The 21083-nt window shown below is 43.0% G+C and overlaps 1 protein-coding gene across 8 annotated transcripts in view; it reads right to left on the bottom strand.

The window, feature by feature from the left end:
- The window catches only part of PAM (peptidylglycine alpha-amidating monooxygenase), a 267028-nt gene that overhangs the window by 6382 nt on the left and 239563 nt on the right, over window positions 1–21083 (bottom strand). For 4 of the 8 annotated variants that reach the window (XM_077289753.1, XM_077289788.1, XM_077289762.1 and 1 more), the window contains 9 exons: window positions 15011–15127; window positions 11917–11989; window positions 9239–9443; window positions 8522–8722; window positions 7796–7911; window positions 7497–7596; window positions 4010–4063; window positions 2940–3152; window positions 445–501 (listed from right to left, as the gene is read on the bottom strand). In XM_077289753.1, the coding sequence (XP_077145868.1) occupies window positions 445–501; window positions 2940–3152; window positions 4010–4063; window positions 7497–7596; window positions 7796–7911; window positions 8522–8722; window positions 9239–9443; window positions 11917–11989; window positions 15011–15127 (1136 nt within the window). The remainder of the gene's footprint in view (window positions 1–444; window positions 502–2939; window positions 3153–4009; window positions 4064–7496; window positions 7597–7795; window positions 7912–8521; window positions 8723–9238; window positions 9444–11916; window positions 11990–15010; window positions 15128–21083) is intronic. The other 4 variants (XM_077289771.1, XM_077289804.1, XM_077289781.1 and 1 more) reach the window with 1 other exon arrangement.

The raw sequence follows: 21083 nt of genomic DNA, 5'->3' as shown, positions 1-21083 counted from the left end.
CTGTAAATTTAAACCGATGGGCTCAATGTTCCTTGAATTTTGCAATCAGACGCAGCCATGAACCCTGGTGAGAAAACAGAATCGGATTATTACTGCTTCTGTGTTCTCGTTGACTGGAATGATAAGTTTTAATCAGTAGGAAATCTGGTTTTCCTACTTTATGTCATCTAGACCTGGGTGCGTGGAATAGTAAGGTGGGTCCTATAGTCTGAAAAATAAAATTAATGATACAAAATACTATTTGCCCCACATATAAGAAAGCATTATCAATGAGAAAAAATATATGACAAAAAAGAAAAAAATTGACCAGTCCTTAAAGCATGCAAGGGGTTACTAACAATGTGTTTTTTATGCACCTCTTGGATTTTTTTTATGTTATACATTGTTGTTTCATGTCCAGGTTCACTTCTGTAGCTTTTTCAATTAAAAAAATAAAAGGCAAACCTCTTAGCTTTCCTAGGATCCCTCCAGATGATGGCTCAGATTTGTGTTCGCCTTCACCTAAAAAGTATCAAAACATTGGCTGTTCTTAAGCCTGATTTATACAGCCATGGATATGAAATGGTGATGTGCTTGATGAATAATATCACTTCAGATCACTATGACCTATGACATAAGGAAACGGCAAAATCGCTACGGCATGGTGCACTTATTAAGAGAACTAGGTACATGCACATACGTGTAGGATCACCACACAAAACACTGATAATTCAAAATATATAAATTTTATTATACACCAAACAGACAATACACACTTTTAAAAACATTTAAAAACTATGCCACGTTGAAAGATATTATTGAATCCATACAATACAGTGTTGCACACAGCATACACAACATATAGAGATATTATGATAATAATATTAATTGCCCAGCTGTTCATAAATAATCCTATAACGGAGCTCCAATGAGGAATATGAACTCCCTAACAGCAATGCACTTGGTATATATATAGACCATTAGGTATGGGTCTTGAATGGTCAAATAAAAGTAAAAATAGCCCAGAGAATGCAAAAATGCAGGCAACCCATAAAGGAATCACCTACAATCAATTGCGTTAATCCAGTCAGATCATGGAGAGTAATACTTCACCCTATACCGTCTCAAAGGTCCACTACCGTCCTCATGGTCCTAAGTGCACAGAAAAACAGTCCGGGTAGGGTTACAGGACCCACGCGTTCCGACACATGCTGTGTCTTTCTCAAGGTGGTAATGTCCGTGGTGCATCGTATCTTACTATTTAAAGGTACCTGCAATTGCAGTTTAGTTACAGCTGCGTGAAGCGGTTTGCGGCTCAGAAGGAAATCTGTCCAGGAATAACCCGGAAGTGACCCTCCCGGGTCAGGAGTGGTATTGCGCATGCGCCGATATTGCCGTACTAGGCTAACTCCGTAGAGATTCCCCTTTTGGCGTACGCATGCGCTCTTTTTACCTACAGAATCCTAATGCTCTCCCTACGTACTGGGTGGGCTCTATAAAAGTTCCCCTTGATTTAATATGCGCTTGCGTTATTTTGGTCAATAGTGTACGAACATCCCCCCTGCTCGTGGGGTCATATAGTGCCAGCAGTACTGACATCCGTTCTATTCCAGGGAAATAAATTCCCCTTTTGCATTGGATACATTCACATAGCAATTGTTTGTAAACACAATCTGCAGTTTTATGAATACGCATATGATATACATATACATAGAGGCCAAATTAACCAAACACCCGTCCATTACCAGTAGGTCGGTAATGGACGGGTGTTTGGTTAATTTGGCCTCTATGTATATGTATATCATATGCGTATTCATAAAACTGCAGATTGTGTTTACAAACAATTGCTATGTGAATGTATCCAATGCAAAAGGGGAATTTATTTCCCTGGAATAGAACGGATGTCAGTACTGCTGGCACTATATGACCCCACGAGCAGGGGGGATGTTCGTACACTATTGACCAAAATAACGCAAGCGCATATTAAATCAAGGGGAACTTTTATAGAGCCCACCCAGTACGTAGGGAGAGCATTAGGATTCTGTAGGTAAAAAGAGCGCATGCGTACGCCAAAAGGGGAATCTCTACGGAGTTAGCCTAGTACGGCAATATCGGCGCATGCGCAATACCACTCCTGACCCGGGAGGGTCACTTCCGGGTTATTCCTGGACAGATTTCCTTCTGAGCCGCAAACCGCTTCACGCAGCTGTAACTAAACTGCAATTGCAGGTACCTTTAAATAGTAAGATACGATGCACCACGGACATTACCACCTTGAGAAAGACACAGCATGTGTCGGAACGCGTGGGTCCTGTAACCCTACCCGGACTGTTTTTCTGTGCACTTAGGACCATGAGGACGGTAGTGGACCTTTGAGACGGTATAGGGTGAAGTATTACTCTCCATGATCTGACTGGATTAACGCAATTGATTGTAGGTGATTCCTTTATGGGTTGCCTGCATTTTTGCATTCTCTGGGCTATTTTTACTTTTATTTGACCATTCAAGACCCATACCTAATGGTCTATATATATACCAAGTGCATTGCTGTTAGGGAGTTCATATTCCTCATTGGAGCTCCGTTATAGGATTATTTATGAACAGCTGGGCAATTAATATTATTATCATAATATCTCTATATGTTGTGTATGCTGTGTGCAACACTGTATTGTATGGATTCAATAATATCTTTCAACGTGGCATAGTTTTTAAATGTTTTTAAAAGTGTGTATTGTCTGTTTGGTGTATAATAAAATTTATATATTTTGAATTATCAGTGTTTTGTGTGGTGATCCTACACGTATGTGCATGTACCTAGTTCTCTTAATGGTTGCTGCATAATTGCCCTACATGCATGGTAGTGATCCCAGACTAGTAATAACAATAGAAATTGTGTGATGGTGCCCACTAAAAACTAGTTTCCGGCATGGTGCACTTATAAGACGACTAATGCAACCTACCCCCATACATCCTGCCCTTCCTCCAGCGTATAAATATGGCAATGCCCACAAGGACCACTACAGGAATTATCAGCAGAGTGATGATGAGGACGAAAGAGACCCCAACTCTGCCTTGCTCCACAACGCTCTGCTTGGCCTGTCCTCGGTGCTGCTCGCCAGCCGTCGTGTTTGATTTGGGTCGGCTTCTCACGCGTGTTTCCAAAATTTCAGTTTCTACAAATAGAGAATTGGCCTATAGTTAGAATAAAATTTAAAGATGCAACAATTCTGCATATTAACAAGTTATTTTCCCAACCAACAAAATCCTCTCGTGTTATTCATAAGCAAAATAAAGCGGACATTTAAATTAAAGGGAATCTGTCATCAGGATTTCACCCCGAAAACTATTTATATGTGCATGTAGCTCCTCCAAAGACAAGTCCAGCAATACCTTCATATGGCCAGCCTGTTCTTCCATTACTGAGATATTTGGATAGATATGCAAGTAAGGCTGAAGAACTATTTGTAGCCTCTGTCACTCCAGCTCTGTTCCCCACCCAGTGCCGCCTCCTCCTGCTTGACTGACAGCTCCTTTGCCTGAACTTACAAAATATAGACGCTTTCAGTCAAGCAGGAAGTAGTGCTGGGCGACGAACAGAATTGGAGTGACAGAGGCTTCAGACCTACAGATAGTTCTTCAGTCTCATTTGGAGATCAATCCAAACATTGATTTCTCAGTAACGGAACGAGCTGGCCACATGAAGACATTGCTGGACCTGTGACTGTAAAAGCTACGTGCGCATATAAATATTTTGGAGGGTGAAATCTCACAATGGATTCTCTTTAAAGAGAGACACACTTTTCTATTTCCATCACTCGTTAGTCATCTAGCAACAAGAACAGCGGAGAGTGGTATTGTCACCCATGAGTTTTTCGCAAAAGTCTCAGTCTCCCGGTGGAACTTTTCTTTCCATTCGCAACCCAGACATGATTAAGCTAACAAATACATTGATCACACTCCTCTGTCACTTGAAAAAGTAATGTCCTTGGAATGAGCGTTACAGAATGTAAAGGGCACTCCTATGATGCACCTGTTATTTCTTCCACCTCAATGCCGGCCTTTTTCACTGAACGATGCTCATCAACTAAAAGAAAAAAAAGATGGAATGATCAGAAAGTATCAGAAGTGGTGTGCTACGCATTCTTACTGTACAAATCACATACACAAGCCAGCACCACCAAGTCCTTGGATCATTTTACACAGACCGAACGGTGGCACAATACGACTGCCGATTGGAAAACTGTTACAGATCAGAGGTCGTAACTGCCTGCTTACACAGACAGACCAAAGCAAATGATGTGCACTGAGCGATCTGTAGTAGATCGCTCTGTGCGCATAGGTTGCCATGGTTCTCATGTCCTGTTTACACAGGAGGATGCAATACCGAGAACCATGATCTTTTATGCTGCATAAAGGATCATTTCACCTGATGAACAGGCTGCTGATCACCTGATAAATGATTTATCAGGTGATCAGCAGCCTGTTTACATAGCAAGATAATCATGAAACATTTTTAACAGCAGTCGTTCACCGTCATCTTACAATGTAAATGCCCCTTTAGGCTAATGTAGGACCCAATGTGAAGGCTTCATACTTTTCTTGGTGACCTTTGCCAAAAATATACGTCACGCGTCTTTAAAAAAAAAAAAGCGCAGTCATTCCATCTGAGCTGCTGTTCTGTTCTGTAACACCATTCAGAAATGCTTTAAAGCAGTCATATGGACATAGGAAACTGGTGTCTGAATGTGACTCATTGACTTTTTGTGACTCATTGAGATTTCTAGGTATGCTCTCATCTGTGCAAAGGCAAATGCAGAAGAAAGGGGTGGAGGTGGGCTGTGACATTGCCTAGTGTGAATGGTGTGATCTTGTAACATTGATAAATATTTGTGTTTTTCTGTGTAATCCTGCCTATGATAATAATGTGATGAAAATGTGAAAATTGAAAGGATTTTTTAAACCTAAATAGTAACATGCTACACTTGCCTTCAAATTAGCCCTCCCCTCTGCTAAACAGACCTATTTCACAAACCTTGTATCTTCATTATCCTACAACCCAAAACAACTGTTCAGCACATTTAACTCTCACCTCTGCCCACCACTGCCACCTCCAACTCCCCTCATCTCTTCTGAGGACTTTGCCATGTACTTCAAAAACAAGATCGACCAAACAAGGCAAACCTTTACTGTTCCTCCACCCCAACCACTCCATATACCAAACCTCTGCCCTTCCCTAATAACTTCCCTCTCCAACATCACTGAAAATCACCTCCTTTCCAAATCACACCTCATCACCTGTACACTTGACCCCATCCCTTCCCACCTGCTCCCCAACCTCACTGACATGCTCATTCCAGCCCTAACCCACCTCTTCCAACCTATCGCTGTCTTCTGGTACCTTCCCCTCTGCCTTCAAACATGCCACCATCATGCCCTTCCTCAAAAAAACTAACATTGACCCAACTGCTATGCCCAGCTATCGCCCCATATCACTGCTCCTGTTTGCTTCAAAACTTCTTGAGCAGCATGTCCATGCTCAACTTTCCTCCCACCTCTCATCGAACTCTCTCCTTGACAACCTCCAATCTGGCTTCCGACCCCACCGAAACACTGCCCTGACCAAAATTACTAATGACTTACTCACAGCCAAAGCTAACAGACAGTTCTCCATCCTCCTCCTTCTCGACCTGTCCTTTGCTTTCGACACAGTCGACCACTGCCTACCGCTACAGATTCTTTCTTCCCTTGGCATCAAAGGCCATGCCCTGTCCTGGATTGCCTCATACCTTTCCGACCGCACATTTAGCGCTTCCCACTCCCACACTACCTCCTCATCCCGCTCTCTCTCTCTGTTGGAGTCCCTGAAGGCTCTGTCCTAGGGCCCCTACTTTTTTCCATTTATACCCTTTGCCTAGGACAACTCAAGTCACATGGCTTCCAGTACCACCTGTGTGCGGACGACACTCAGATCTACCTCTCTGGCCCAGATGTCACCTCTCTGCTGTCCAGAATCCTGGAGTGTCTATCAGCCATATCCTCCTTCTTCACCTTTCGCTTCCTAAAGCTCAATGTAGACAAAACTGAACTTATCATCTTTCCCCCAGCTCGCGTATTTTCCCTACCTGATCTATCTATTATGGTAAACGGCATCACACTCTCTCCCGCACCTGAAATCCGCTGCCTCGGGGTAACTCTCGACTCTGCCCTGTCCTTCAAACCGCACGTCCAAACTCTTGCCACCTCTTGTCACCTCCAACTCAAAAATATTTTGCCAGAATCCGTACCTTCCTCAGGCCACAATCTACTAAAACTCTTGTGTATGCCCTCATCATCTCCCGCCTCGATTACTGCAACACCCTCCTCTGTGGCCTCCCCGCTAACTCTCTTGCATCACTCCAGTCTGTCCTCAACTCTGCTGCCTGGCTAATCCACCTCTCTCCTTTCTACTCCTCTGTTTCTCCCCTCTGCAAATCCCTCCACTGGCTCCCAATTCCACAACGAATCAAGTTCAAACTACTAACACTGATCTACAAAGCCATCCACAACCTGTCCCCTCCCTATATCTCTGAACTAATCTTCCAATATCTTCCCTCATGAGGATCTTCGATCCTCCCAAGACCTCCTACTCTCCTCCACACTTATTCGTTCCTCACACAACCGCCTCCAAGATTTCTCCCGAATATCCCCCATCCTCTGGAATTCCACGCCTCAACACGTCCGATTATCCACCACCCTCGGATCCTTCAGACGGAACCTGAATACCCATTTCTTCAGGAAAGCCTACAGCCTGCAATAACCATTCTGCCAACTCACCACCACCCGAGCTGCCGCCTCACCACCACCCGAGCTGCCGCGTCACCACCACCAGAGCTGCCGCCTCACCACCACCAGAGCTGCCGCCTCACCACCACCAGAGCTGCCGCCTCACCACCAGAGTTGCCGCCTCACCACCACCACAACTGCCACCTCACCACCACCAGAACTGCCGCCTCACCACCACCAGAGCTGCCGCCTCACCACCACTAGAACTGCCGCCTCACCACCACCAGAACTGCCGCCTCACCACCACCAGAACTGCCGCACCCCTGACCTTCTGTCTCTTCCCCATTATCCCGTAGAATGTAAGTCCGCAAGGACAGGGTCCTCTCCCCTCTGTACCAGTCTGTCATTGTAAATTTGTTTACTGTAAACGATATCTATAACTCTGAACGTAACCCCTTTCTCATGTACAGCACCATGGAATTAATGGTGCTATATAAATAAATAATAATAACATGGGAACTAATAACAAAAATAGAAAATATATTGATAAAAAAAACCAAAATAATATGTTATTTTCTGATTATATATTTACCCTAGTACAAATTCTCCATATCTAACAAACTTTTTGATTGGAGGAAAAAATCTGAATTGTAAAGATACTATGTTGAGGGCGTCAAAACCCTCAATGTACTTATTTTTCAACTCAATCTTTGACTAATCTAAATATGTGGACAGTGGAATTATTCACAACTTACTTTCCATGGGAGAGAATTTCCACACAGTATCAGCGTGAGCATCGCCAACGAAGACCGTCCCATCTTCTGAAGCAACAATGTCATGAGGCATGACAAAACTCTGCAAAGCAAGACACAGGACCTTTACGTGGACTTGAGAGAAAGTTTGAGTTATTTGCCCTAGCATACGTTATAGATTGTTGCGTATACTTCATGTGGGTAGGACGTAAACCGAGTTGTAATAAAAAATGTCCGATGTCCTTATCGGGCCAGATCTCTCCTCAGCCAAGAAAATGTGAACGAATAGAAAAGTTTGTTACCTTCCGAACTGGGACAAATGTGCTTAGGATGTCTCCGGTGGAAAAGTTCATCACAAAGCCTTGCACAGGAGCCAAATCCAAATAGGCCTTTCCATTAACTGCAAATAATATTCCTCCTACAATACAAATGGAGAACATAATGACATCTGCAGAAGGTTTTTAGATTATAAATAAAAATAAAAAAATTATAAAACACACGTCTAAGAGCTTGTGCCACAAAAAACGCAGCGTTTTATTGTGCCAGCAAAGTGAATGAGATTTCTGAAATCTCATGAATATGCTATTATTTTTTCTTTGTGGATTTTACGCAGTTTCACATCTGAAGCATGTCAATTTTTTCAGCGTTTTTTGCTGTTTTTTACACAAACATTTGAGAAAAAAAATGCATAAATGTATATTTTATGCAACGTTTTTCCTGGCTGCAAATGCTGAACATGTGCATGTGGCCTAAAACCATAAGCTGACACAGACCTCAGATATATACTCAGGGGGGTCTACTAGACCACTACTACAGCTGCCTGATTTATTCAGATGCATGTGTTACACAGTTATGCCTTTTTAATCACTCACGGGAGATTGGGGATAATTAATTGTCCATTTTATGGTCAGCAATCACCCAATGTATGTGACTACTTTTATATTTATTCACATTTTTGCTTTACATATTCTCCATATAGCACTAAATATTTTATTAGAATGTTTGTTATTACACTACTAATTTCTTACCTGAAACATAAGAGATGGCAAATACCTCTGAACCAAATTCTCGGTGTTTAATCTCTTTGACAAAGTGTCCTGTTTCTGCTTGGAAACACTGAATCCGTCCATTCTCTCGGTCAGCCACACACAGCTGCCCTTGATCTGGTATCATGGCCAGGCTATGTGGAATACGGAATTCACCAGGTTGAGCGACTCTAAAAGATGGTTCTGAAAAAAGATTCATTGTATCACGTCTTCCAAAGTAGCAAAAAAAAAATTCCACTCGACAAATAATCAGAGACTAGCTTAAAGGGAGCCTGTCACCATGAAAACGCAGTCCAAACTGCACACACCATGTTATAGAGCAGGGGGAGCTGAGCAGATTGATATATAGTTTTGTAAGTAAAGTTTCAGTATAACCTTTGTTTTACTCATTTCATTCTCCGCTCTTTCTGGGATTTTCAGTCCAGTGGGCGGTCCTATCCGTGATTGACAACTTCCTTTGTATGCAAATTTATACAAAGTCATTCATAGGACCGCCCACTGGACTGAAGATCCCAGAAAGGGCAGAGGACTGAATGATGAAAACACAGGTTATACTGAATCTCTTCTCACAAAACTCTAGATCCATCTACTCAGCTCCACCTGCTCTATAACATGGTGTGTGCAGATTGAACTGCATTTTCATGGAGACAGGTTTCCTTTAAAAAAGGTGTAATAGCCTGCAGCACTTAGGACACTTACCTCCTCCCCACTCCATGATAAACATCCCATGGGGTGAATACTGTATAATTCTACTGTTGCAATAACCATCAGATACAAAGAAGTTTCCAGTTATGGGATCCACGGCGATATCAGTTGGCTGACAGAAATGTCTCTTGTCACTGCCAGGCTGGAAAGCTTCTCCCAGGGTTAAAAGAACAGTGCCTCGTGGCCCAAGCTTGAAAACCTTTAGTGAAAAGAAATAACATCATGTGTCTTAGCTGTTTGGTAATTAAAGAAAATGTTTGGAATAATTTGTGTATTTGACAGCAGGGTCGGATTGGAGCACTGGGACACCGGACGATTCTCTGGTGGGCCCCGGGTCCTCGGCAAACCCCTGAGTAGGACGTAGAGATTCATTTGAAATGTATTGCGGTACAGAAAGTCTGCACGAAGGGGGACCTCGTAAAAGCAGAGGCAAAACGCGCTCTGGGGCTGACGGCAAGCGAGCACTCTCTACATTATACACTATGTGAAGAGCTCCTGTGTATATTGTCACTGGTGATCCCTATATTACCTGTACAGTATACACTATATACAGAGCTCCTGTGTATAATGTCACCAGTGATCACTGTATTAACTGTACACTCACACTATATACAGAGCTCATGTGTATGACACTGGTGGTCTCTGTATTACCTGTATATTGACACTATATACAGAGCTCATGTGTATAATATAACCGGTGGTAATAATAGTGTTGTTAGTATTGAGGTTTTTATTAATGATCAGTATTGTAATATTCTGTCATTATGTGGTAATATATGGCTTGGTCATGGTATGCGGTATTTATCCCGGTAAGTGCTATTATTCGGTCACTATGATGACTGGTCACGGTGTGGCGGTGTTTGTCCCTTGTCTGGGGTATTATTCAGTGACTATGTGGTCTGGTCATAGTGTGGTGGTATTTGTCCCTTGTGCATTATGTTGTATTACTCAGAATTCACACAGAATGATGAGCTCCACATAGCTTTCCATAGAGAATAATGGCCCTAACATAGTCCTCCATACAGAATAATGGCCCCACACAATCCTCCATAGAGAATAGTGGGCACCATATAGTTCTCCATACAGAATAATGGGCCCACGTACTTCTCCACATAGAATAATGGCTCCACATAGTCGTCAATAGAGTAGAGTGGGCCCCACATAGTTCTCCATACAGAATAATGGCCCCCACATAGTCCTCCATAAAGTATAAAGGGATTCACATAGTCCTCCATACAGTATAATGGGCCCAAAATAGTCCTCCATACAGTATAATGGGCCCCACATAGTCCTTCAAACGGTATAATGGGCTTCACATAGTCCCCCATACAGTATAATGTGCTTTGCATAGTCCCCCATACAGTATAATGGGCCCACATAGTCCTTCATACAGTATATTGGCCCCACATAGTCCTCCATACAGTATAATGGGCTCCAAATAGCCTTTCATACAGTATAATGGCCCACACATAGTCTTCCATACAGTATAATGGGCTCCACATAGTCCTCCATACAGTATAATGGGCCCATACTCGCCGCTCCCTGTCACCGCAGAGAGTGCTCTGAAGTGCATCACATTGTAGTGACATCATCGCACCCTCTGCGCTAAGACGTCAGAAACAGAGGGAGAATGATGGGTGAAGGAAAGGACTGCTTCCCTCTGCCATTATTGCATTCAACTGTATTGGCGTTCAGGATGTGTGTGGCTGCGCCGTGTGCCAAATATAATTACCCTGAAGGCCAGATTTGGCCCCCAAAGACTACAAACAAGCCCTGCGTAGTCTGACCATGCCGTCATACTTTCTCCCATGTGCCTCCTTTTTCATGGAACCACTTATTTGGTTACCACAATTTTCCCAATCTTTGTAATTTATGCTTTATAGTAGTAGAGCCCATAAAAGGAATTTTGAAAACCTTGGTTGCCTGTATAGAGTTGTCTGTTTACAGCCATTGTGTCCATTGATGAAAAAAGTTACTTGACTCATGATTGGAAACTCCCATGGGTAGGAAGGCAATGTGCGAAAAGATTTCCTACTGGACCTTACTTTTTGAGTTGTTCTCTCCTAATACAGTATTGTACAAAAGTTTTTGGCAGGTGTAAAAAATGCTTTAAAAAATAGGAACTCGGCAGGGAGGTTGTTCCAAACATTTTGGAGAACTAACCACAGATCTTCTGTGGATGTAGTCTTGTGCTAATCCTTCTGTCTCTTCATGTAATCCCAGACAGACTTGATGATGTTGAGATCAGGGCTGTTTGGGTTCAGTGTGTGCAAGAGTACCCAGAAGAATTAATGCTGTAATTGGTCATACCAAATATTAATTTCTCTTTTGCTCATTCACTTTGCAATTTGTTAACTCGTACAAGATAAACTATTAATACTTCTGTTTTTTAAAGCATTTTTCCACACCTTAAAACCTTTGCACAGTACTTTATATGGAAGAGCCAAATGCTGGGCAAAGAAAAATATACCCTTTGCTACTTAACTGGTCTCATTGCCCTTTAAAGAAGACTTGTATTGATTATAAATATATGTAATAACCTGTTACGAATGTTCTTCTTGTAGACAATGCTCCAAACATTGCCACAGTCCCTTATGGAGCATATAACACAATGTACGAACAATAAATACAGAGAGCTTTGTTTGTAAGATCCTAAAAAAATACTGCTGTACCTGGTGAAGAGCAACATCAGTGACCCAATAGTTGCCATCTCCATCAACTGTTAACCCATGAGGCAAATAAAATCTAAAATACAAAAGGACAAAATAACGTTATACATAAAGAAGTCTAAAAACATTTATTTCTAATGACAGATACAGTATTTGAGTAGAACATACTATATTTCAAAGTATTAAGACATTTTAAATAAAGGAAATAAATTTTCTACAGAACTCGAGATTGCATGTGTAAATTGTGGAAAACACAGAGTTCTCAGAATTTGTCTTCACAATGGAAGAACAAGAATGGATGACTAAATAAGGAAGAGAGTGGAGATGGAGGTAACAGTCTGCATGAACGCACACATGGATATAATGCCTACCAGTACTAGTCCTTTCCATTATATTTCTGTCCTCAGACTTCACAGTCTCTATCATACAGTGACATGCAAAAGTTTGGTCAAAATTACTGTTATTGTGAACAGTTACACAAGTTGAAGATGAAATGATCTCTAAAAGGTCTAACGTTAAAGATGACACATTTCCTTTGTATTTAATGCAAAACATTTTTTTTCATCTTTTACATTTTAAAAATTACAAAATAGAAAATGGGCCAATGCAAAAGTTTGGGCCCTCTGCATGGTTAGAACCTAGTAGCACCCCCTTCTGAAAGTATCACAGATTATAAACGCTTTTTGTAGCCAGACAAGAGTCTTTCAATTCTTGTTTCAGGGATTTTCATCCATTCTTCCTTGAAAAATTCTTCTAGTTCTGTGAGATTCCTCGAGTGTCTTGTATGCACTGCTACTTTGAGGTTTAGCCACAGATTTTCAATGATGTTTTGATCAGTGGACTGTGAGGGTCATTGTAAAACCTTCAGTTTGCGCCTTTTGAGATAGTTTATTGTGGATTTTGACGTGTGTTTAGGATCATTATCCATTTGTAGAAGCCATAATTTTTTTTAAACTTCACCTTTTCTACCGATGGTGTTATGTTTGCATCAAGAATTGATTGAATTTCATTGAATCCATTCTTCCCTCTACCCATGAAAGGTTCCCTGTGCCATTGGCTGCAACACGACCCCAAGGCATGATTGATCCACCCCCAATGCTTAATGGTTGGCAAGATGTTCTTTTCCTGAAATTATGTGCCCTTTTCTCTGCACACATGCCTTTGATCATTGTGGCCAAAAAGTTTAATTTTAACCTCACTAGTCCACAGGACTTGTTTCCAAAATGCATCAGGCTTGTTTAGATGTTCTTTTGCATACTTCTGAAGCTGAATTTTATGGTGAGGACAGAGAAGAGGTTTGTGCAGGTGTCTCTGAACAGTAGAACAGTGTACAACAACACTAGGGTCTGATAAATGTTTCTGAAGATCTTTTGTAGTTAAGTTGGGTTCTGATTTGCCTCTCTAGCAATCCTATAAGCAGCTATCACTGAAATGTTGCTTAATCTTCAAGACCTTATCTTTACCTTATCTTTCTCCACTGTTCCTGTTAACTGTCATTTATTAATTACATTTCAAACCAAGAAAAGGGCAACTTGACAATTCTTTGCTATCTTCTTATGTCCTTCTCCTGCTTTTGGGCCTCCAGAATTTTCGTTTTCAGAGTAGTAGGCAGCTGCTTAAAAGAACCCATGGCTGCTGTTTTATGGCAAAAGATTAAAGTAGGCTGAGTTTTTATAAAGCTGGGAAATTTACATTACTTGGTCTTTCCTAACGATGATAGTGAACAAGCCATAACCCTAACAGGCTAATTAAGGTCTGAAACCTTGGTCCAGCACAAAAATCTCTAAAAGTGCCCAAACTTTTGCAGAGGCCCATTTTTCTTTTTGTAATTTTTATAATGTAAAAAAATGACCATGTATTTTTTTTTGTCTAAAATACTAAGGAAATATGTCATCTCGAACTTTAGGCTTTTAAGAGATCATGTAATCTTCAACTTGTTTAACTGTTCACAATAATAGTAATTTTGACCAGGGGTGCCCAAACTTTTACCATGCCACTGTAATAAGAACTGGAAACTTTTTGGCCCTGATTCAGTTTCCTCCAGAATTTCAGCATAAAACTCTTTGATCACTCCAGGAGGAGAAAAAAAACCTGTTTTCTTTGATAAGATATATTTCAATATTTCTTATTTTCATGTATACCATTGATTTATGAAATAAAAATTATAACAATGGTTCACCTCTAATGAAAAAATAAAATGTAGTAATTTTGCGGGTTTCTGAACTCAAAGTACTAGACAGTTGTTACATGTAGGTAAAAAAAATCCTGATGCACAATGAAGTAAATAATCAATTGCTTACTTCTAGAGTTGTACTATGCGCCTAATTTATTCCAAGAGTCAAAGCAGCGGTTATTATTTCAAAGTTGGAGTCTAAGTTCCTTGCCGCTAGTCTTCTACTGACCAGCCACCGTCTTCAGCTGTTCCCGACACTGCTCTGGTCCCACGCCGCCATCTTGTGACCACAACTTCCGACTGACCGGAGGAGGTCAGAGGCAACCGTCACAAGCTCTTAATATAAGTCTATGAAAGCCTCGTTCTGGCCTCCTTTGGCTTCCATAGGTTTACACTGAGTGGTGACTTCCGGCTCTCCCAGGAAACACCTGAGCCATCCGGCAGGTCACAAAATGCCAGAGACCAATCAGACCAGCACCAATACAGATGAAAATGGCGGCACGTAAGTATCAGTCTAAGTGAAGGGAACATAGATTAGTTGCACCACTTCTGCGCTGCAATAAAAAAAATGCTGGAGTGGTGCTTTAATGCATTTATTGGGATGAGATCTTGTTCCTCTGTACATTTCCCCAAGCAGTACGCTGATGAAATTGATGCAATTATATAAGGAAACAAAGGGCTCCTCTGCTCTGCCTTACAGAGCCGAGTAAAGAAAGTGATGTTAGAGGTAAGGTATCAGCCTACTAAGGGGATAGGACAAACTCTGGGACACGATAAATGGTCCTGATCATGAATGGCATGAATCTATTCTCCAACACATTGTCAATCGGTGGACCTCTTGAGCAAACTAAGTTTTGATCAGCAAAGGATGAAGTTTTATATAAGGCCATAAATATTTTACAGGACAGGTCATAATTGACTTACAAGTTCTTGCCGGCTGATTTCAGAATGGCCGAGCTGTTTGGATTGACCACAAGTATGGTGCTTTCTTCAATAGGCCCAATACCCCTTTGTTGGTAAACAAACTTCCCATCAAAAGAGCTGCAACCAAAATAATAACGAGAGTTAGTCAACTGGAAGACATTCAATGTATAAAAATAGGAACCCGAAAATTGTACTATTTGTAGAAAAAAAAACAATTATTAAAGGGCCATCAAGATCACCTACAACCGGTTATTCTGACTCATGGGTATGTAGAACGCAGTGGTGCCTGGATAGGCCAATTCTTTTGGGCGCTTCCGTATTGACCTGTACTCACGTTCATACCGATTTATCAGATAGCTTAACTCAGCCACGTTCTCATGTAAGAAGACTCCAGGAAAAGAGGATTGCTTTAACTGAAATTCTTGTATTATGATGAAAGCAGCAGGTAAAAAGGAATATTCAACAGAGGACATGTAATAGGATGCATACAGATATGGGGATGATGACAAAATGGAGAATAAGGGCGTGAACAAACATACATCACAGGACTACAGTGAGAGAGTTGGGACAAAATAAAGGGAAAGGCAAACTTCTGCCTAGAAAGAAAGGATGGAACACAAACAATGCAAACATTAAATGATTTCTCAAGTCGTGGGACATGACACTCCCCGTCTGAAATCCTTGGATTTCACGATGTCCGTAATTTTTCGAAGTCGTTCGAACCTGAAAAAACAAGAGGAAGAAAACATGCATGCAATAATAAACATAAAAGATTTTTAAGTCCAACTCGTTGTTGTTGACCCGTAGATCACACCGAAAGATAAGTTCAAGTATATAAAACCCATCTTCAGATTGGGGAAGCCGCAAACATGCAAACTCTTCCACCAACCCAGAATCCAATGGGAATGTTAAGGGTTCAATCCAATGGAAAATGTCAACATTCAATAAACTGGGGAATGAGGAGGAATGCTCCCCGCCGTGAACAACGTCCAGGAGCATGTTCAGTTCATGTGATGTCCTCCTTTCGTAGAAGCAGCACGAGTTCAGTGACCGGGCGGAAGAAGGTTCGGGTAGAGCCCCCTTTTGTCACCTTAACTTCTACCTTACGAGTCTTTCCGTCCTCACCGGGTAGGACTTTGGTGATAAGTCCCATTGGCCAGTCATTACGATGAGCCTCTTTGTCCTTTAAGAGAACAAGGTCTCCTTCTTGGAGATTGGGACTGGGCATCTGCCATTTGTGACGGTTTTGAAGCAAGTGTAAATATTCGGTCTTCCAGCGATGCCAAAACACATTAGCCAGGTGTTGAACTTGTCTCCACTGACGTTTGTAAATGTCCTTGTTATCGAAATTCCCAGGTGGGACTGTAGCGGCTCCAATCTTCTGTGTAAGGAGTGTAGCTGGAGTAAGTATCGTTGGAGCATCGGGGTCAGATGATACTGGAACCAAAGGTCTAGCATTTATTATGGCTGACACTTCTGCGAGGAAGGTGACCAGAACTTCATGAGTAAGGGGAAGTTTATGGTCCAGCAACATGGAGTCGAGGATCCTTCGTGCAACACCAATCATGCGTTCCCAAGATCCACCCATGTGTGAAGAGTGTGGAGGGTTGAATACCCAAGTGCATCCATTGTCGGACAAGAAGTTGTCAAACTGCAGTTCCTTGCAGGCTCCTACAAAGTTTGTGCCGCAGTCGGACCGGAGTTGTTTGGCAGGTCCCCGGATGGAAAAGAATCTTCTTAGGGCATTGATGAAGCTGGAGGTATCCATGGATTCAATAACCTCGATGTGAACTGCACGGATACTGAGACAGGTGAATAGGACAGCCCATCGCTTACTGTTCGCGGCTCCTCCACGGGTTTTCCTGGTAACAACCGCCCATGGCCCGAAGACGTCTACACCAACATATGAAAACGGTTGGTCCATGCTCAGTCGATCTGCTGGGAGGTTCGCCATTTGTTGTTGTTGGTGTTTTCCTCGTAACCTTCGGCACTTGACACATCTATGGAGAACTGAAGAGACGCACCTCTTCATTCCCATGATCCACAGACCAGCAGACCTGATGGCACCTTCAGTAAGATGTCTGCCTTGGTGCTGTACTCGTTCGTGATAGTGCCGAATCAACAGAGTAGTGACGTGATGTCGACCTGGAATGATGATAGGGTTCTGCTCCTTATCGTATAGGTCTGATTTACTTAAACGTCCTCCCACTCTTAAAAACTTGAGATGATCGACTACTGGATTCAAGTCGAGTAGAGTGCTGTTTTTGGACACGCTGACTCCCTTGGTAATACTGCCAATCTCATGTGAATATTCTTCTTGTTGCACACACCTGATGATAACTTGTTCGGCATGGTCTATGTCGTCGGCAGTAAGACGACTCTTACACACGTGCCAACCATGGCACCCTGAGGGCTTGTCCTTTGTAAAACAGCGAGCAATGTGAATGAGACGAGCTACAGTTCGTACAACGGAGGACCAGCTTGAAAAGCGTTCAAAACTATGAGACTTCAAACCTTGCCTAGATGTCATTGAAGTATAGTGAGCAGAGATAGTTTGTCTTATCTCCTTGTCAGATTCTGGTTCCACCAGCTCATAAGCATTTTTGGTGTTGTTCGCACAGAAATCTTCGTACAGGAGTCTGGGAGGCGTTAACCACATGTTGTCATCAAGCTTAGAAGCAGCTGCGAGTCTTGTACCTCGGTCGGCTGGGTTTAAATCGGTGGAGATGTGATGCCACTGCTCAGGGGTAGAAAAACTTCTGATGCGCTCTACTCTGTTGCTCACATATGTATAGAACTGCTTTGTTTGGTTGTGAATGTACCCGAGTACCACCCTGCTGTCAGTGTAGAAGGTAAAGGAATCAATTGTAATGTCCATTTCGTCTTGTACAACTTCAGCAATTTCTACTGCCAATACCGCAGCGCAAAGCTCGAGTCTGGGTACAGAGTGTGCAGGCTTTGGAGTTAATTTGGCTTTACCCAGGATGAAACCACAGTGTACCTTGTTAGCTCCTAAGGTCATCAGATAAGCTACTGCGGCTATGGCTTCTGTAGATGCGTCAGAGAAAATATGGACTTCTCTTCTGATTGCAGTCGAAGGTGATCTTGGAGAATAACAACGTGGGACTTGGAGTTGGTCTAAGAACTTCAGAGACTTCTTCCACGCCTCCCACCTTTGCTGTTTCTGAGTTGGGAGCGGGGTGTCCCAATCCGTGTTCTCGGCCGTAAGCTGTCTTAACAGTATCTTGCCTTGAATAGTGATGGGTGCTACAAACCCGAGAGGATCATAGATGCTATTTATGACAGATAGGACTCCTCGTTTGGTAAAGGGTTTGTCATAGGGTGACACTTGGAAAGTGAAGGTGTCCCGTTTGATATCCCACAGTAGACCAAGGCTGCGCTGTGTTGGAGGAACATCGGAACCCAAGTTGAGGTCCTTTAGGTTTGTGGCATGGTCCTCAGATGGAAACGCGTTCATTACCTCTTGACTGTTAGAGATAATCTTGTGGAGTCTGAGGTTTGATGTGGATAGCATTTCCTGTGTTCTGGAGAGTAGGTCAATTGCATCTTCGCTTGTGGGCAAGGACTTGAGCCCATCGTCCACGTAGAAGTTCTTCTCTACAAATTGCCAAGCATCGGAACCGTACTCTCTCTCACCTTCCTGGGCTGTCCGTCTCAGTCCATAGATCGCCACAGCAGGTGAGGGACTGTTGCCGAAGACATGGACCTTCATCCGGTAGTCTATGACCTGATTGTTGACGTTGTTGTCCTTGTGCCATAGGAACCTAAGATAGTTTCTGTTGTCTTCTTTCACAATGAAGCAATGAAACATCTGCTGAATGTCGGCCATTATGGCAACAGGTTCTTGTCTGAAGCGGATCAATACTCCAAGGAGGCTGTTGTTCAGGTTGGGCCCAGTTAGGAGCAGGTTATTGAGAGAGAGGCCTTCAAACTGAGCACTGGAGTCAAACACCACTCTGATCTGATTAGGTTTGCGAGGGTGATAGACACCAAAGGATGGAAGATACCAACATTCTTCTCCCTCCCTCAGTGGTGGCGCAGGTTCAGCATGATTTCTGTCAAAGATGTTCTGCATAAAGTCAATGAAATGCTTCTCCATCTCTGGTTTCCTCTTTAGGGTACGCTTTAAGGATGAGAACCTTGCAGTTGCTTGCTGCAGGTTGTTCGGCAACCTCACTCTTGGGAAACGAAAGGGTAAAGGAGCTACCCAACTGTTGGAGTCGTCTTGAACAAATTCTTTATCCATAACCTTTATAAATTCTTTATCTTCCCTTGTGGGTGCCAACTTGTTGTCATTACTTGTGGAATCGAACACTGATGACCCGAGGTTTTCTTCCCAGGACTGGAGTGTGTTCATGTTGTTGAAGGATTCCTGTTGCCACTTGGTGTTGCTCACTTTCTCTTTCACCCAGTAGTGATGTGGGCATGGTTGGAAATGGGTGCTGCGACCATTTGACAAAATGTGTGTCTTGTAAGAGGAGATGTTGTTAGGTCTCTTCATCTTGTGTATGCAAACATTGCCTATGATTACCCAGCCTAGATCTAAACGTTGGGCAAATGGTGCATCGTGTGGTCCATTAATTTGCTGACGCACCTTGTGCAGCCGGAGGATGTCTCTGCCTAGCAGAATCAGGATATCTGCACTGTTGTTGAGGGCTGGTATCTTGTTTGCTATCCCCTTGAGATGTTGGTGATGAAGAGCAGCCTCTGGCGTTGGGATCTCTTCTCGATTGGATGGAATCTGGTTGCACTCGACCAGTGTAGGTAACGGTATCTCGACGGTGTTCTCGAGAGATGTCGCTGTAAGACCACTGGCCCTTCTCCCATAAACCTCTGTAACACCACTGCAGGTACCTAAGGTGTAAGGGTAGGCATTTCCCTTTAAGTTAAACATATCAAAGAGTTCTGACCTTGCAAGTGATCGGTTGCTCTGATCATCCAGAAGGACGTACACCTTCACGGCTTTCTCTGGGTGACCGTTGGGATATACGTTCACCAGGCAAATCTTCGCACAGGACTTGTCCCAGAGGTCTTCTCCGCAGACTTCTGTGCATGAAGAAGATATTGTGGTATGGCTTGCAGTTTGAGCTGCGTCCTCCCCGCCATGGCTCGTGGTGGGGGAAGGAGTAAGTGTAGAGTCAGGACGGAATGGGTGGAGTGCTTGTACGTGGTCCTCACTGTCACACTCCATGCACTTAATTGTAGTTTTACAGTCTTTAGCAAGGTGTTCAGTAGAAGCACAACATCTGTAGCATACCCCGAACCTCTTTAGAAGCTCCTTGCGTTCCTGGAGCGGTTTCTTCCTGAAGCCGATGCACTTTTTTAAGGGATGTGGCTTCTTGTGGATGGGACATTCACGATTTGGGTTCTCTATCTTTTCACCTTTGTTACTCTTGTCTGGGGCTGGTGTTGGTAAGGGAAGAATATCCGTCTTCTTCACTGACACTGGACCTCTGCGGTTTCTGTCGTTCGAGCGTGCGCTGACGTATTTAGAAGGAGGTGAAGCTGGGCCACTGGATTCTTGGTAAGAAAAGCTTGGGTCGTTCTTGCGCTCTGCCACGTCTTTTATAAACTCACAGAAGTAGGAGAATGGAGGAAATGACACTTGATGGTCTTTCTTGTATTTTGACCCTAGTGTAGTCCACCTTTCTTGCACGTTGTACGGTAGCTTGGAGATAATGGGATTTACTCCACGAGCAGTGTCCAGGTAGCTGAGGCCAGGTAGGTGGGTGTCTGCCTTGGCCAGCTGGAGCTCTAACAGCAAGTCACTGAGCTCTAGGAACTTTGAACTGTCCTTGCTTGATATCTTTGGAAAACTCTGTAATCGCTTGAACAGTGCGTCCTCTATGGCTTCTGGACTGCCAAAGTTTTTCTCTAGTCTTTCCCATGCAGCCATGAGACCAGCCGTTGGATTACTGATATGTACAGACCTGAGTCTCTTGACACGCTCGGTGGATTGTGGTCCTAGCCATCTGATTAGCAGGTCCAGCTCTTCGGCAGCAGTGATGCCGAGGTCACTAGTTACGGTTCTAAAGGCATTTTTCCAACCTCT

Source organism: Ranitomeya variabilis, chromosome 1, assembly GCF_051348905.1.
Source record: "Ranitomeya variabilis isolate aRanVar5 chromosome 1, aRanVar5.hap1, whole genome shotgun sequence".
Lineage (NCBI taxonomy): Eukaryota > Metazoa > Chordata > Amphibia > Anura > Dendrobatidae > Ranitomeya > Ranitomeya variabilis.
The sequence above is the reverse complement of the archived record's forward strand: the minus strand, read 5'-3'. Positions and strand labels throughout refer to the sequence as shown.